General features: G+C 41.4%; 1 protein-coding gene across 1 annotated transcript in view; it reads left to right on the forward strand.

Annotated features, from left to right (window-relative positions):
• Positions 1–812: 812 nt before the first annotated feature.
• thsd7aa (thrombospondin, type I, domain containing 7Aa) overlaps positions 813–15,703 on the forward strand; it is a 164,448-nt gene continuing 149,557 nt past the window's right edge. The window contains exon 1 of the mRNA XM_017682044.2: positions 813–1,339. Within this exon, the coding sequence (XP_017537533.2) occupies positions 1,198–1,339 (142 nt within the window). The 5' untranslated portion in view covers positions 813–1,197. The remainder of the gene's footprint in view (positions 1,340–15,703) is intronic.

Consider the following 15,703-nt stretch of genomic DNA (forward strand, 5'->3'; position numbering starts at 1 on the left):
AAGATCTGAGAGACAGGCAGAGAATGAGAGAAAGACAGCAGAATAGAGATAATAGAGAAGGAGATAGCAGGTGAAGAGAGAAGCAGAGAGGTAAATCTGAGAGAGAGGGATAGAGAACATGGAGTGGGAGACAGGCAGAAAGAGAGAATACAGAAAAATGAGAGAGCAGAATAGAGATAATAGAGAAAGAGATAGCAGGTGAAGAGAGAAGCAGAGAGGTAAATCAGAGAGAGAGGGAGAGAGAACACAGAGTGGGAGACAGGCAGAAAGAGAGAATACAGAGAATGAGAGAAAGAGAGAGCAGAATAGAGAGAATACAGAAAGAAACTGATGGCAAGTGAGAAGAGAGGCCGGGAAGGAAATCAAAGAGAGAAAGTTTGAGCGAGAGAGATAGAGAGAGAGTACAGTGAGAAGGAATGTGAGTTGCAGGGAAGGACATCTGAGAAAGAGAGTGAGGGAGAGAATACAGAGAGAGAGGAAGTGAAAGAAGGAGTGATGGAGAGAGAAAGGGAGAGATAAGAGAGAATACAAGAATAGAGAAAGCAAGAGAGGAGAGAGGCAGGGAGGAAGATGTGAAAGAGAGAATTTGAGAGAGAGAGGAGAGTAAGAGGGAGAGAGAATATGGAGAGTGACAGCGGGAGGGAGAGAGGAAGAGAAAACAGAAAAAGATAGGTAAAGAAGGTGAGCAAGGTAGCACGCAAACGAGAGGAAGAGAGAAAGAGAAAGCGAGAGAGTGTTAGCCAGTGAGAGAAAGCGAAAGAGCAAGAGGGGGGAGTGGAGAGTGAGAGAGAGGGAGAGAGTGGGAGGTGCTGCATCAGCTTCAGTGCAGGCGGGACGCTGCAGCCGCTCCAGCAGCAGCAGCCTGAGCCGAGGGATCTATTGTTCCTCCTGTTTTTTTTCCTCGTTTCCCCCCCACTCAGACCCCATTCTGCTTCATTGGCTCAGGCGCACAGAGCGAGAGAGAGAAAGGACAGGAGAGCAGAGGAGGAGTGGACAGTGCTTGGTGGATTACACTTTGCTGGAGGAAACCTCGTGCGCGTGTTAGGGAGTGAGAGAGAGGGGGTGAGCGAGGGACAATAGCAAGCTGTTTCTGCTCGTTTTGCTCGGGCTCTCCGCTGAGTGTGCGTGTGCTGCAGCGCTTTGGACTCTATTGGACCAAACCTTTACTGTGTGGATCTAAGCGGCCGTGCTGAAGCCATGAGGCTGCCGGCCGGCGGGGCTGCAGGACCACGGCCAGCTGCCCGGCTGCTCAGGGCCGCTCTGCTCTTCGTGGGGCTGTGGGACGTGCAGATGCAGACGCTGACCAACATCAATAAACCCACCTACATCTGGCAGACAGGTATGGCTTTTCACTTTCCCTGGATAAAGTCCAGTCTGAGTCCCTCCTCTGCGTGGTCAGTGAGTTTGCGCTGCTAGACATAAAGGAGGGCACACCGACAAATGAAAGGGTTGGTTTGATTTGTATGATTGAAGATTACAGTTTTTGTCCAAGCAGTTATTTTGCTTTACTTCCTTTGCTTATCCAGAGATCTCTTTGATTTCAATAAAAGCACTTGTTTGCTAGATTGAATGGCAACATATTTCTTACAGTTATGGTAACATTTAAATTGACAGCATCTTGCTATGTGAACAGAGTGATCGTTGTGTGGGTGTTTCTTCATTAGGGGTCTTGCTGTGGGAGGGGTCAGGCTAATTAACTTACTGTGCATAGCATTTCCTGGACATAGACAATTAAAGAGAAGTGTCTTACTGTAGAGGTTTCAGGACTACAAGAACTACACGTATAAGTGAGTATGATGGATTCATTTTAAAAGGTGTTGGATGAATGCTTGTAGAAGTAGGTGAAAAGCCTATAGACTTGCCCAAGCAAGCTGATGTACTCCAGATAAATGAAATGCCATAAGAAATTTCCACAAGAAACTTGATCCTGAATGAGTGTGTTATCATAATACTGCTGTCAAGGATATCAGCCCAGTGAGAATAAATAATTGAAGAGCTGTGTAGAAAGCATCACCTCTCTATAATGCTGTGGGCAGATGTGGACTATGAGGATAGTCCCGTGCATCTGGATGGGCAAATAAAACAACAAAAAGGGTGGATATAATTCTAAATTTCTTTATGTACGGCAAGTTTCTTGAGTGACACAGAGGCTGGCTTTAATATGGAAAACACTGCAGGTCTTTTTTTCTGCACATGGACAGATGCAGATGGGAGACAACGCCGTCTGTTTTGGGTGGTGCCTTCCTCTCCCCCTGTGCCTCCCTTTCTTTCCCTCCCTCCTTCCCCCCTCCCTCCTTCTCTCCCTCCATCACTCTTTCTGTTGTCGATTTGAGATAACCCCTCATCCTCAGGGGGGCAGTCACTTACTCAGGCATGGGACAGGCCTGGGGAGTGCTAGAGGGTGCAAGACTGATTTGGAGGCACAGGGGTGGGAAACTGGCCAGAATGAACTGGGGTGGCTCCTCTGATCAACATGGGCGATCGATGGGTCATTTGCCTGCTGTCTCAGCTAGGAATGGGTGGAGAAACTGCAGATCAATGGCCTGGAAGCAATGGGACCTCTGGTGTCCAGCATGAGGAGATCAATGCACAGCTTTATGGCTGGACAGGACTGAGATGCTGCAGGATCAATGGAGAATCCGTTCAGATCCACGGCCTGACCCAGATGGAGATGGGGTTGGATCAATGCAGAGAAAGGACCATTGCAAGCCTTCTGAACCTGGCTTATAACTGATCAATGAGTTGATCTGATAGATTTCACAACTTGTTATAAAATAACTTAAGAGCTAGTTGGAGAAAACACATTTTATTCCATTAGATTTTCAGTTCAGCTGTTAACTGTGGGACACACCGTTGTCTATAACACAGCTACTTTAGGGGGATAAGCCAACACAAATGCAAAAATGAAAAACTTCAGCCTACAAATATGTCTTTTCTCCTCAGCTACATCTGGAGTAAGGAGAACATTTTGTTGATTTTTATTGCTGTTTTTTTCATATATAATTTACAACTGTTTTTATACATTAAACATGCCCTACCTGCTCATTTTCTACTGGTTTTAGTTTTTTTTCTACTGGTTTTCATTTACAGTATAATGTGAGATGCGCAGGATTCAGTGAATCATCATTATTTCTCCAGGCAGCTGTTTTCATTGTTAAAAACAGCAGCTGAGAAAGCCAAAGCACTGTGCCATGATCCAACTCTTTCTCCTTTCGTGTCTGTTTCTCTTAGCTCTTTAGAGGAGTTCATCCGAGTGCAGGAGATTATGCAGAGAGAGAGATGGGGCGAACAGATTGGCCGGAGCAAGATAACCTACATACACCACAACGCTTTTTTCGTTTATACATAAACACATGTGGACACACATTCATATAGTTTGGGTCGTGTAACCTTGTGTATTAGCAGTGCTAAGCAGAACAAAGTCATGCTCAGCACTTTTGTTAAAACGGACCTATCCAAGCTAGTCCACAAATACAGTCGTTTGCACTGTGTTACAAGGTTGGGCAAGCTTTGCAGAATATTGGTAAAAATCTCTTTCAAACTATGACATCCTTAGAGCTGTTTTTGTGCAGATTTTTGTTGTACAATCAAGCTAATGCTAGTGTTGGCATAGCTAGCATAGCTAGCTAGTGTAGCCAACTCAGCCCTTGAAAGGCCCAATCAGATTTCTTATTTTTACCCCTACCCCTTGTTTTTGAGGTCACCTTGCCCCTTCAAAATGAGCTACAAGTGGTGGTCGTTGAAACCTTCCCCTATGAAATGAGACACTCAAATAAAAAAGAACATTACTTCATTAACTGACTGCTAGTGGTGCTACGTAGGCAACCCTGCCAGTCTGCAGTGGTAAGAGAGGACGGTAAAGTTCAACAACTTCACTGCTGAGCTTTAATTAAACTCGCCATGCTTTCGAAAAGGGGGGATGCAGCATATTTATTATTGTCAACCCCTAATTCTTCAGTGGTGTGAAGATGAAATCCACTATTCGTCAGCTTCTTGTTTGAGTTTTGGCTGGCTAGCTATCGAGACATCAGTTAACTACTAGCAATTTTAACGCTTTATGCTTTATGAAAAAATGACCATAATATACTGAAACACAAACTAAGATAATACAATGGTTATGGTCATTTTAACAAAGAAAATACATTTGTGGGGTTCATCGGTCACTTGTGCAGCCATCTTGCTGGTCTTTTTTTGGTGTTTCTTTTTTGCCTCAGAAAAACTTGTTTGGAGGTCCATGTAGTCCAAACACTTTACCCTTTCCTCTCTAGCTGAACAAAACTCATGACACTCTACCCCTAGATGTGAACGCGCAAAACATGGAGCTAAGGGCTAAGTGGTAGGGGTGATGGGTGAAATGGGCTTGAGCCAAAGTTACTTGAACAGTGGCTTGATTTTTTTGAGTAGCTATGTTCACGTTGCAGTCTGAGGTAGACAGCTATCAGTTCACATATAGAACATAATCTCCTTCTCGAAATAACTTCATATAATGTAATCTGCACCAGTCAAGCCCATTTTTGTGTTTCAGTGGTTTGATTGGAGAAAACAAAGCTGTTTAACTTTAATAAGAAATGGTAAGATATGAAAATGCTTGGACTCCAGAACAGTCCAGGAAAATTCTGGATGGGTGTAAAACTAACTTTAGCATTGTGGCGAATTGTATGACATTGACGTCTTCAACTTTGTTGGCTACTCTGAAATAGGACCGCTAAGTAGCATAGCATTTTTGAACATTTTAATGTTATGAGTGTAAACAAACATTAGTGGTTCAATGTGAGTCATTTGCATTTTGACCAATTTGTCATTAGGTCAGCTATGAAAGAAGATGTTTGTGGGCAGAGCATGACTATATCAATTACTGTGGATAAAGTTGTATTATGTATTTCAAAGTTAGACGCACAAATCTCCCAGTAGCTCTCCACTACATAATAATCATAGTTTCACTATTTCTGGAAATGAGTTCTTAATAACTCTGAAAAAAAAATTACTCTTTTTGGCTTCAGAGCATCTCAGAACATGTAAGGTATAAACCACATCTGTGGACAAAGCCTAGCAAGGTGCATGGGGGTTGTTTGTGGAGACTCGTCGGGGAACAAATCAGGTTTTTGATGAAGGCACAATAAATTTTGTACCTTTGACAAATAAGCTTGCCTGCATGGTGCAGCAGAGCCTGCTGTATACAGCGGTACTGAGGAGCGATATGAGAAGCTGGGGAAGAATTCCCCTGTTTCTCTCTGGAGGCAGCTCGCTGTATGAGTGTTAAGAGGGGGTGAGGGGTGTGATGCTGTGTGCTGCTCCATCTCTGAGAAGTACTTAAGATGCTTTGATCCAGAAAATGGATTTTATTCTTTTACTAAATTAGCTGAGGCCAATGATTGTCATATGCATAGTATATGAATTCAATATGTCAGAGAAGCAGATGGAGAAAATAGTAAAATGTTCAGATCTGAACATCATTTTTAATGTGCTGTGTTGCTGTGGAACCAATGTTATTTTGTCTATGTTTGATGACATTACTAAGCATGTCTACATTTTTGAGTTTTCTCCACATTACTGTAGATGTCAACTTGCAGCATGTTATGCATCAACTACATTTGGGATAAAGGGAAAAATCTAACAAACTTAAGTGTTTTGCCAAACTGTTAGCCTATTGCAGGAGTTAGCCTATGTTATGTTCAATAGGTAGATTAGGTTGTTGTTGTTGTCCCAAGTCTATTTTGGGTACAAATTTAACCTGTACTCCTCGCTGACTGCACTGATGTGCTTTCATGTGGTCCATATTTTAAACTATTTGAAAACACTAGGTGCCCTTTACATTGTGTGAACTCTGCATGATGAATGGACCAATAGAAATGCTCTAGAATCAATAAAAATATAATTAAATTAGCATTAGGGATGTCAAGCAATTAAAATAATGGAAAAAGAAGCTGTCATTGGGGTCAAATTTGAGTAAAGATAAATCTGATTAATCACAATTAACTCCACAAAATAATGTGATTAATCACGACTAATCACATTTGCCTTTGCTCAAATTTGACCTTAAAGAGAGATTTTCTTCATTTTAAAAGGAGATTGTTTTATTATAATGACATGAGTGGAGAAAATAGGCTATATTGGAATGTATCACATGTTACAACTCCTTCATGATTGTAGCCTCTTACTGTCATACTGCTACATTATACCTTGTTTTGAAGGTAACTGAAGTTTTCCACTTTGCTCTGCTGCTCAGTGATTTTATAGTTTTAACGTGAACTCAGTCCAGTGCAGTTGGCTGAAGGCGTCCTCTGGTGCTGATTATTGGGGTTACTGATATTGCCTGCATTAACAGTGCGTTTGGCTTGTAGATCGCACATCGGCCTTGGTGTACTTTGGTGATGAAGTCCACCTCTTGGCAGTAGCTGGAAATAACTGGTTGTAGGAAGAGAGCCATCAATGTGTTCCCATTTAAAAGCTGTATTTGAATAAGAGGGCTATAGTCACACAGTCAATCGAAGCTACATATAGCGAGGGAGCAGCTCAGCCTGGAATTATGGATTGTATGAAGCGTCAAATCACTAAAAAAAGTACCATATTTGACGCCACTACTAACATACAATACATTTAAGAACATTTTTGTTTGCTTTGCCTATAAAGTTTTTATTTCAATAATGCAAGGTTTTGTTACAGTTTTGTTAACCACTGCCCCACCTGTTTTTTCCCGTTTTGCACTATAATACTTTATAATAACAATGTTTGCTATATGGTGTCGACCAGAGGAGGATGGGTTCCCCTTCTGAGTCTTGGTTTCTCTCTTCCTCCTGCCCTTAGGGAGTTTTTCCTTGCCGCTGTTGCCGCTGGCTTGCTGATCGGGGCTTGGACCCGGAATTTCTTTCTGTAATGCTGATTTTTCTATAAAGCTGCGTTGTGACAACACCTGTTGTAAAAAGTGCTATATAAATCAATTTTGCTTGCTTGCTTGCTTACAGTGATTTTGGGGCCATCCTTGTGTCCATTTTTCACACATGCACTCTCACGCTGATCTTAATCGATAGGGCTGGACCCCCTCTTCACTCTGCATTGTATTCAGTGATGAGTTCAGTCACCTACCCCCATCTGCCCCACCCATTCTGCCCTTTCCTTCTTACTGTGCTAGTGTGCCTGCCCCATTCTCTAATGTCCACTGATGGTCAGAAAGGACACTTTCTCCTTTCCTGTCGTCTCCTTCTCTCTCATCCTTTGTTCCTCCCTTTAACCTCCTTCCCCCCTCCCCTTCTGATTTTTTTTTTGTCAGTCTGACCTTTGACTCTTAAGTGTGAAGGGTCTCTGGGGGTGTAGAAGGGTGAGGAGGGTGTAGAAGCAGGTGGGGGTTAGCGTCAGCGTTAGTGGGCCATGGATCAAGTGCTTAATTCAAACATTTCCACTCGGCCAAGCTTCAGTGGCACAGTGGCCAGCAGAGACGACAACAAAAAACAAACGTTGCTCCGCACTGCTGTGCAGCCATGAAGACGACAGACGCAGATAGCAGCCAGCCCAGCCTGCAAACACAGCCAGGACTAGAGGAAAATAAGAGAGGAGCATATGGATGAACTCAAAGCGCAGCTGAGCTTTTTCTGTGGGGTATTTACGCCTAGCCTCCAGGTTGGATTGTATGGTGGAGGCAGAAAGAAAGAGAGAGAGACACTAAGAGGACTAATGTAGAAGGATGAAATGAGTTGCGTTTTCCTCTGGATTCATCGTGTGCCAAATTGGCACTGATAGTTTAGCTGTTTGATTCTCCAGCTGTTCCCAGCAGTGCGGTGTACAAGAGCTGTTCGTTGAAGGTGGAAGCAACCCATATAAATGCTTCTCAGTGTTGTTGTTACTTTTTCTTTATGTTCTTTCTGATTATATATTTCAATAGACTCTTTCTCATCTCTCTCTCTCTCTCTCTCTCTCTCTCTGGCTTCTTGCCACTCTTTCTCTATCTCTCTTTTTCCCTCTGCTCCTCCTCCTTTTTCTCCCTCTGTTTCTCTCACTCTCTTTACTTCTTTCTCTCACTCTCATTCTTTCTCCTTCTCACAATCGATTTTTCTCTGTCCCTCTCACTGTCACTCTTTCCCTCACACTCCCTCACTCTCTCTCTCTGTCTCTCTTACTTCTTTTCTTGTCTGACTTTCTTTCTGTCTTTCTTCTCCTCCTCCTCTTTCTATTTCTCCCTCTTTCTTTCTCCTTTCTCTTTCTTTCCCAATCTCCTCCTCCTCTCCTTTTTCTCTTTTTATTTCTCCCTCTTTCTCTCTAGTTTTGCAATTTTCTCTTTCTTTCTAATCTCTCTAACACTCTTTCGTTTTCTCTCTCTCTTTCTCTCTCTCTCTATATCTGTCTCTCTACCCATCTGCTCTCTCTGCCCTTCACATCTGCATCTGCCTGCTCCATTCATTGTCCTCCACTTCTCCTGAAGAGTGAGGGAACGTCCCTGATCGGTATTCAGTGTAGCCAAAAGGATGACAAAAGATGGACTGACAGTGTGATTTGTTCCGCCTGCCCTCTCTTCTCCGTTTCCCTTTTCTCTTATACTCACACTCACGCTTCTGTATGCATGCCTCATTAGGTTGCTTATAATGGGTTATTGGAGTGTGTGTGTGTGCACGTGTGTGTGTGTGTGTGTGTGTGAGAGAGAGAGAGAGTTGGATGTGAATGAGCTGTTTTAATTATCTGGGAGTTCCTTGTTCTTTAGAATCATATACTTTGGTATGCCTGGTTTCCTTTAGCCTAGAGGGCCAACCCATCACTGGGCTGCACTCTAAGTATTTAGCCAGTGTCCATTAGCATACTTATGTCATCAAATATGTTATTCTGTGATATAAATATAAAGTATTCTGTGATAAGGCAGTTTTAAAATAAGATTGTATTTGAGAAATGTTTTAATGTTTAAAATGTTTGACAGTTTAGCTTAGGGATCAGTCTCATCCACAAAGGGCTAGTGCACTGCCCAGTTTTCACTGCAACCAAACACAACACATATAATGGATTAGTTATTTGAAGACTGAGACCTACTGATTAAACCAGTGAATGAAAACCTGCAGCCATGCCAGCTGTTTTGGAGTTTGGTGACTGCTGATGTAAATGAACAAAGTTGACAAAATATTTGTTGATACTTTAAATGTTTTTGACAGGAAAAGAGTGCAGTTACTCATTAATTTGGTGTCATGTGATAGAATTTATCTCATGTCTCCATTACAGTGAATAACCTACACTCCTGGGTGTACACTCCAAAAAACCCCAAAAGAACTGGATGGGTTTGGCCTGGTCCAGATTCAAACCCCATAGAGAATATTTGGTCTCACATTAACCCTGATTTGGTGGTGATGTTTTTGTTCTCAGTGGTCTGGTGGATCAATAGAGCCATAACAATTTATTTTAAAATACCAGATGTTTAAAATATCACAAGTGTCCAGTGTAGGGTTCTCTTTTAGCAGCTATAGCCAGTCGGCAGCTTGTCCATGTTGTCCACCCTCATACACACACATATACAAACACAAACTATCTTGTTAATGTTTTTCAGCTGTTTGAAGTGGTCAATGCAGAGTGGAAAAATACTGACTTACTGTGAATGGTTGCTTGCCAATTTAAGCATTAAGATTTTAAGAAATCAAAAGGAAAAGGTATCACATATTGAGTTACTTTATGTATTTGTTTAATGATAATAAGACCGTTAAAAGTTGAAGTTAATGCCGTTGTGGGCTTGGCCCAAAATCATACCTATGAATTTAGGCTTAAAATGGGAACTCCTTGCATCATTTGCTTCATTTTTCAATATTTTTGCAGAATGTTAAGTATGGTGATTACACATAGACAGCATCTCTGTCATTACAAAGCAATTTAATGGAAATGAGCTGCAAGCAAATTTAAAGTCATTTTTATTGAATTACCTGCAAAATGTGTATAAAGTATAAATGGAACCAAAATTACAGATATTCTGTACACACATGACACTTTTCCACACTGTTATAAGAGTGTGACGGGTGAGGAAATAAACCTCAGAGTTGACCTCTGAGTGCTCTGTCTAACTCCTCTGAGCTGGGTAGGAACTTGGTGCACTAACCCAATGACACCAGTAACCAGATTAGAGCGCAGAAAGCCAGCCAACGCCCCTTATCCCCTCCTCTTCCTCTTCCTCTTGCTCACGTTCCTGCACTAGGCTTAGCTGCTCAGAAACGTGCAGGGGGGGATTTCACTAATCGCTCTAAACTGCTTTAAACCAACACCTGAAAAATCCTGAGGGAGCCCATGCTGTGGCCCCAGACAGCAGGCCTAAAGACAAGCGGGTGCACTAACAATGGGGAATGGCCTAACACAGAGAGGACAAGCAAACACTCGGCATGCACTTTCTGCTTTTTTGATAGTGTAGATGGGTAGAAGAGTCTCTCTCTCTCTCTCTCTCTCTCTGTCTCTTTCTCTCACACATGCTCTCTCTTTTTCTTTTCTTTTACACTCACACCTTGCTTGTCTCTGAGGGACTGAGAGGTGCAGTGCCATGCTTTATTGGATCCTGAGATGTATGAAGAGTTATAAATAGCAGGTAGGCTGCAGCATGCAGCAGCTGAGCTCTGCTGCCAAATCCTCTCTGCAGCTGCTAATGGGAGAGAGTGAAGTAGAGGAGCTGCCAGAATCGAGTGCACAAGAAATAGGTGTGAAAAAAAATAGCTAGTTGGGGTGTTTTCTGTGTGTCTAAGTGTGTGTGTGTGTGTGGGGGGGGGTAATTTATATGTGTGTGTATACGTGTATGTAATTGTTCCGTGCCTAGAAAACCATTTCAGAAGAGCTTACCATCATATTGCTCATAATGAGCCACATGCAGCTGGTTTTACCACCATTATTTTAAATAATATTTAAGTTGGGAAACTCATCTGTAAACTGGTAGAATAAACTGGTGTTGGGAGAATAATATTTTTACACTTTACATAAAAAAAAATTCTTTCAATTTCCCAGCAGTATTTAAACAAGCATTGTTCTTAAAATATCCACACAAGCCAAAGATATGTGATCATAGAGAGATGTACATTTATGTATTTTGAAATGTTCTTATCCAGATTTAATCATGTTACATTGTCACGCAAACTAAAGTTAGGTGTCTTGCCCAAGGACTCTCATTAGTATAGAATGGGGTGCTTGCCTATACAGGGAACCCTAATCCAGACTTTCCACTACCCTATACTAACCACAGTTAAATATGCAGAAGGGCACATCCGTAACAATGGAAGAGAGATACAGTACTGTGTAAAAGTTGATGACCACCCTTTATTTATTTAATTCCAGTGAAACTGAGTATTCATTTTTGAGGGAAGAAAGAAGATATTGTTCAACAGAAACTTACAGAAGCCTCAACCACTAAACATAAGATATTTTTTTCAGTATTTATTGTGACTTTATTACTTCCATTCTTTTCAGAGACTTGCTTTCAGTTTTTCAAAGGAAGCTGCAGGAAATCTGCAAAGTTCTCACAATCCAAGTAATCCCAAACACATTATTAAGACTTATCAGTCAGTAAACCATTACTCCACATCTCAGATGTCCAGTTTTGCTGTTCTAGTCCAAACTTTTCTTTCATTTTGACCCATAGTGTTGAGTTATCTTCTCACAGTGGGAGGGTGGACAGAAACACCTTGACATTTTGTGGTCTACCAGGTCTTGCACAGTTGTCACAAGTCCCATTATATCAAATCCCATCAGAAATCTCCTAAAAATGAATAACTTTTATGTATTAGCTGTTCTGACTGTAAGTGAAATAAATAAAGGGTGACCTTTTGCACAGTATTGCACACCCTTATTGAAGCTAATGGTGCGAGCCCATTACAAATGAAAGAAAACTGCACACTCAGACTTCATGTGCTTAATTGAAATACCTACTGCCGCAATCAGTGGGCCATGTCTGACCATACATTACAGCATCTATGGTACCTACTTATCTTCTCCGGTCAGGAGATATTCTGCACCAGTAGAATAAGCATTGAGCTCTGCATGGGGAGACAGAGTGAGTTATAAGCAGGAATCCCCAGCCTGCTTAATCACTGCCTTGCTAATTAGCTAACAGTGATCTGCCACCTTTCTTCTTAGGCCCTGACACCCTGAGTCAAGCAGCAAGGCCTGGAGTAGTGCTGGACCCATCTGAGGTGTCTGAAAAGATTAACCTTTAACCGGCCATATGTGTGTTTGTGTCCTGTCCGCTAACACCTTGTTGCAGTTTTTTCAAAGATGCTTTGCTTTGTTACATGGTAGTCTTTGTATTTACCTCCATTAATAGTTAGAAAACTTTGTTAGTGTAATAAAAATGAGGTTATAACTTAGAAATGTTAGTTAATAGAGGTAATTGAACCTCAAATAGTAAGTTAACAGAACAAGAATTTGTGTTTTATGTTGACTTTATTTGAAGTTCATTTACCTCAAAATGTTAAGCCCAATAACCATTTTATTAGAAGTAAAGAAGTTGGTTGGCACTGTACTAGTATGTATACATCAGAGTGTATGAAGAGAGAAGATTATCAACCAAACGTAGGCTGGATATCAGTGTGAGTAAGTGTCAAAAGCGACATGAGGAATTTTTGCATCACTTTAAGTGGGACTGCAACTTTGTTTTTCGAATTTTTTTCACAGCACATCTTCTCGTTTTGTAGTCCATAGATGTACCACATGACCATGCAGCACTTCCTCCACCCAACAGCTCAGACATGTAAACAGTCCCACCGTGAATTCTCATCTTTGGCATTTACGTCAGTTGTACAAATACCAGAATCATCATCTGTTGGAGATCAGGGGGATCTTTACTCAGGATTAGCCACACCAGTTCGTGGAACACATTGAGTGGAAGGTAATCTCTCTTTAGATTGTGAGGGTCTTGTGAAGGGGCTTTAAAAGTCTGATAAATTAGACCTTAACCCTTAGCTGTCAAGAGCTATTACTTTCGTTTAGTTAAACGAATCATTTACATTTGATTTGCATTCCGTGCAAGTTTGCATTTTGAAAAACAGATATAAAATGTAAAGGATGTTTGCAAAAAAGGACCATGCAGTATGCACAGTGCTAACTTTCATGTAATTCAGTCATAATAAAATATATTCTCACATATTTGTCATCTCTGCTGTAGATGATAACCGTGACTTCTAAGGGTTAATGTCATTTTATCTGGCCTCTTCGAAATAAATAATTTTCACATAATGAAAAGCGGGTATAGTGAGGAGGAGGGAATTTTATCTGTGTCATTTGTCATAGCCTGGTCTGCTGGGTGTGTAAGTGTGAGTTACAATAGTCAGTCAATTTATCATACTTATGATGAGTGGTCAGCCATTGTTCCCAATGAACCAGCGTTCAAATCAACCTTCACTTTCCCACAATGCACAGTCCCAGTGATGCCTCCTCTGTTAAATTATGCTTTACAATCAGTAGTGAAGAAATTTATGAAAGTGCTTAGTTCAAGTAGAACAACAACAACAAACAGTCCCTTTACTGCGATAGACATGCATTCAAGAGTTCTCATGAATTTGTGGAGATGTGAAGATGCGTGATTCAACATCATCTCCATTTTAATTTTACTGTTAATAGCTATGGCAATAAATGTTCACTACAATTCATGCCAATGAAGTTATTTGAATTTGAAATGTGAATTTGAATAGAGTCTGTTATGGTTATGAGAGCAGAGAAACTTGGCCTGTCAGACAAATGTGGTGTAAAATTGGAGAGAAAGGAGCATTGTTGATTTGTTGACGACTCATGTCTGTGAGAATTTCATGGAAATCCACTAAAGCTCTGTTCCTTTGCGCAGCAGCGTGAATGCCAACATATTCTGCACACAAACCACAGGCCTGTCACTGTCTTAGAGCACCAGCTACACTGACACACAAACACAGAGTTTACCATGGAGGAGGACAGGAAGAACTGACAGGTGTGTGTTCGTGTGTGTGTGTGTGTGTGTGTGTGTGTGTGTGTGTGAGAGAGAGAGACAGATAAACAGACAGGTAGACACATAGAGAAAGACAGAATAGAGAGAGAAAATGGAGAGAATGAGAGAGATCGAGAGAGAACACAGAAATAGATAGATAGATAGATAGATAGATAGATAGATAGATAGATAGATAGATAGATAGAGATAAATAGGGAAATACACAGAATGGGTGGGTGGGAGAGAGAAAAGAGAGGAAATGGAGAGAAAGATAGAGAGGGGATAGAGAAACAAAGATAGTGAGTGAGGCATAATAGAGGAAGAAGATATAAAAAAGATAGATAGATAGATAGATAGATAGATAGATAGATAGAGACAGAGAGAGAGAGGTAGAGAGAGGTAGAGAGAAAGGGAGAGAAAAGATATGAGGTAAAAAGGGAAAAAAAGAAAAACAATATATATATAGATATATAGATAGAGAGAGAGAGAGAGAGAGAGAGAGAATGAATGAATTGAGGTAGCGAGAGAGAGAGACTGTTTGTATTAATCTAAACGGCTTGGCTTACACTAAGTCACTAAGTCATTACCGATATGGGGCTGCTGCATGGATTATAGATTACAGTTTATTCATAAAACTTTATTTAAAAAGCCATAAGAGGATTGCAAGGTTATAACCTATTGCACTGCACTGTCCATTGTGTGGAAATTGTAACGTTAACACTGGTTTACTTTTTCAGTTTTTGAAGTGACATGAAAAGGACTGAGCTGGTATTACATACTACATGCAGCAGTCCATAATTCCTAAAGCATTTTAAAAGATGGCCAAGGCATCATGACAGTGCTTTGGATCTATATTACATGAGGGAGTATAAAATTACATGTATACCACATAACCATAAAATGGTTACTATACTTACAGTACACTTCATTTTTTTCCTCTCTCTCTATGATCTACCTTTCTTTGGTTTTGACATGCTTTGCAGTAAAGGGCTCAGAGAGAACAGCGAGGGTCCATATGACAATGATCCTGAATGAACATGACCCTCATTTCCCTCATCAGCAGTTTGCTCTAACCACTGAGTCAGTGTCCTAATCCAACATGGCGTTCCTTCATGGCCAATCCTTTAGCTTTGAGATTCAGTTCCTCATCATTAAAGCACTTCTCCATCACTCTCTTCCCTTTCTTCGCTCTGCGCCGTGAACACCCACCTTTCCGGTCCATTTCCTCAGCAATCGCTCATTTCCTGTGCTGTGTGCTCGGCTGGATGTTTATACCATCATCGCCCTGCAGATGTTGTCTCTAAAAGCTGTCAGACCAGTGCTGATCTGAAAGCACTTTGGGTGACGTTACGTTAATACTGAGATGATAGACCAGTAATAGACTGGCCAGTGACCGATCTGATTAGAGGTTGAAAAGGGTCAGAGGCAATTAAATTCTCTGACCCTGCGTTACTTATTGAGTACTTTGGTAATGTGCTAGACACTTCTTTTATTATTCCCCCAATTTTCTCCCCAATTTAGTTGTATCCAGTTACACCCATTAGGCAGGACTCCCCCAGTCGCTTGATACTACCAGCTAGGAGGGTGAAAGATAGCACTGGCTTCCTCCGAGACCTGTGAAGCACCACTGCATCTTTCCGAACTGCCACTCACGCAACATCATTAGAGAGCTAAACATGCTCAGAGGTAAGCACCAACCAGCATATCTGTTATGTCAACAAACACCCCCGCTGACTAGTATCACACTGAGTGATGGAGGAAGAGGTGGATGGGACCACCCCAGCCATGGATGGGTGTAACATCACCAGGGATCAA

Source organism: Pygocentrus nattereri, chromosome 27 (assembly GCF_015220715.1).
Source record: "Pygocentrus nattereri isolate fPygNat1 chromosome 27, fPygNat1.pri, whole genome shotgun sequence".
Lineage (NCBI taxonomy): Eukaryota > Metazoa > Chordata > Actinopteri > Characiformes > Serrasalmidae > Pygocentrus > Pygocentrus nattereri.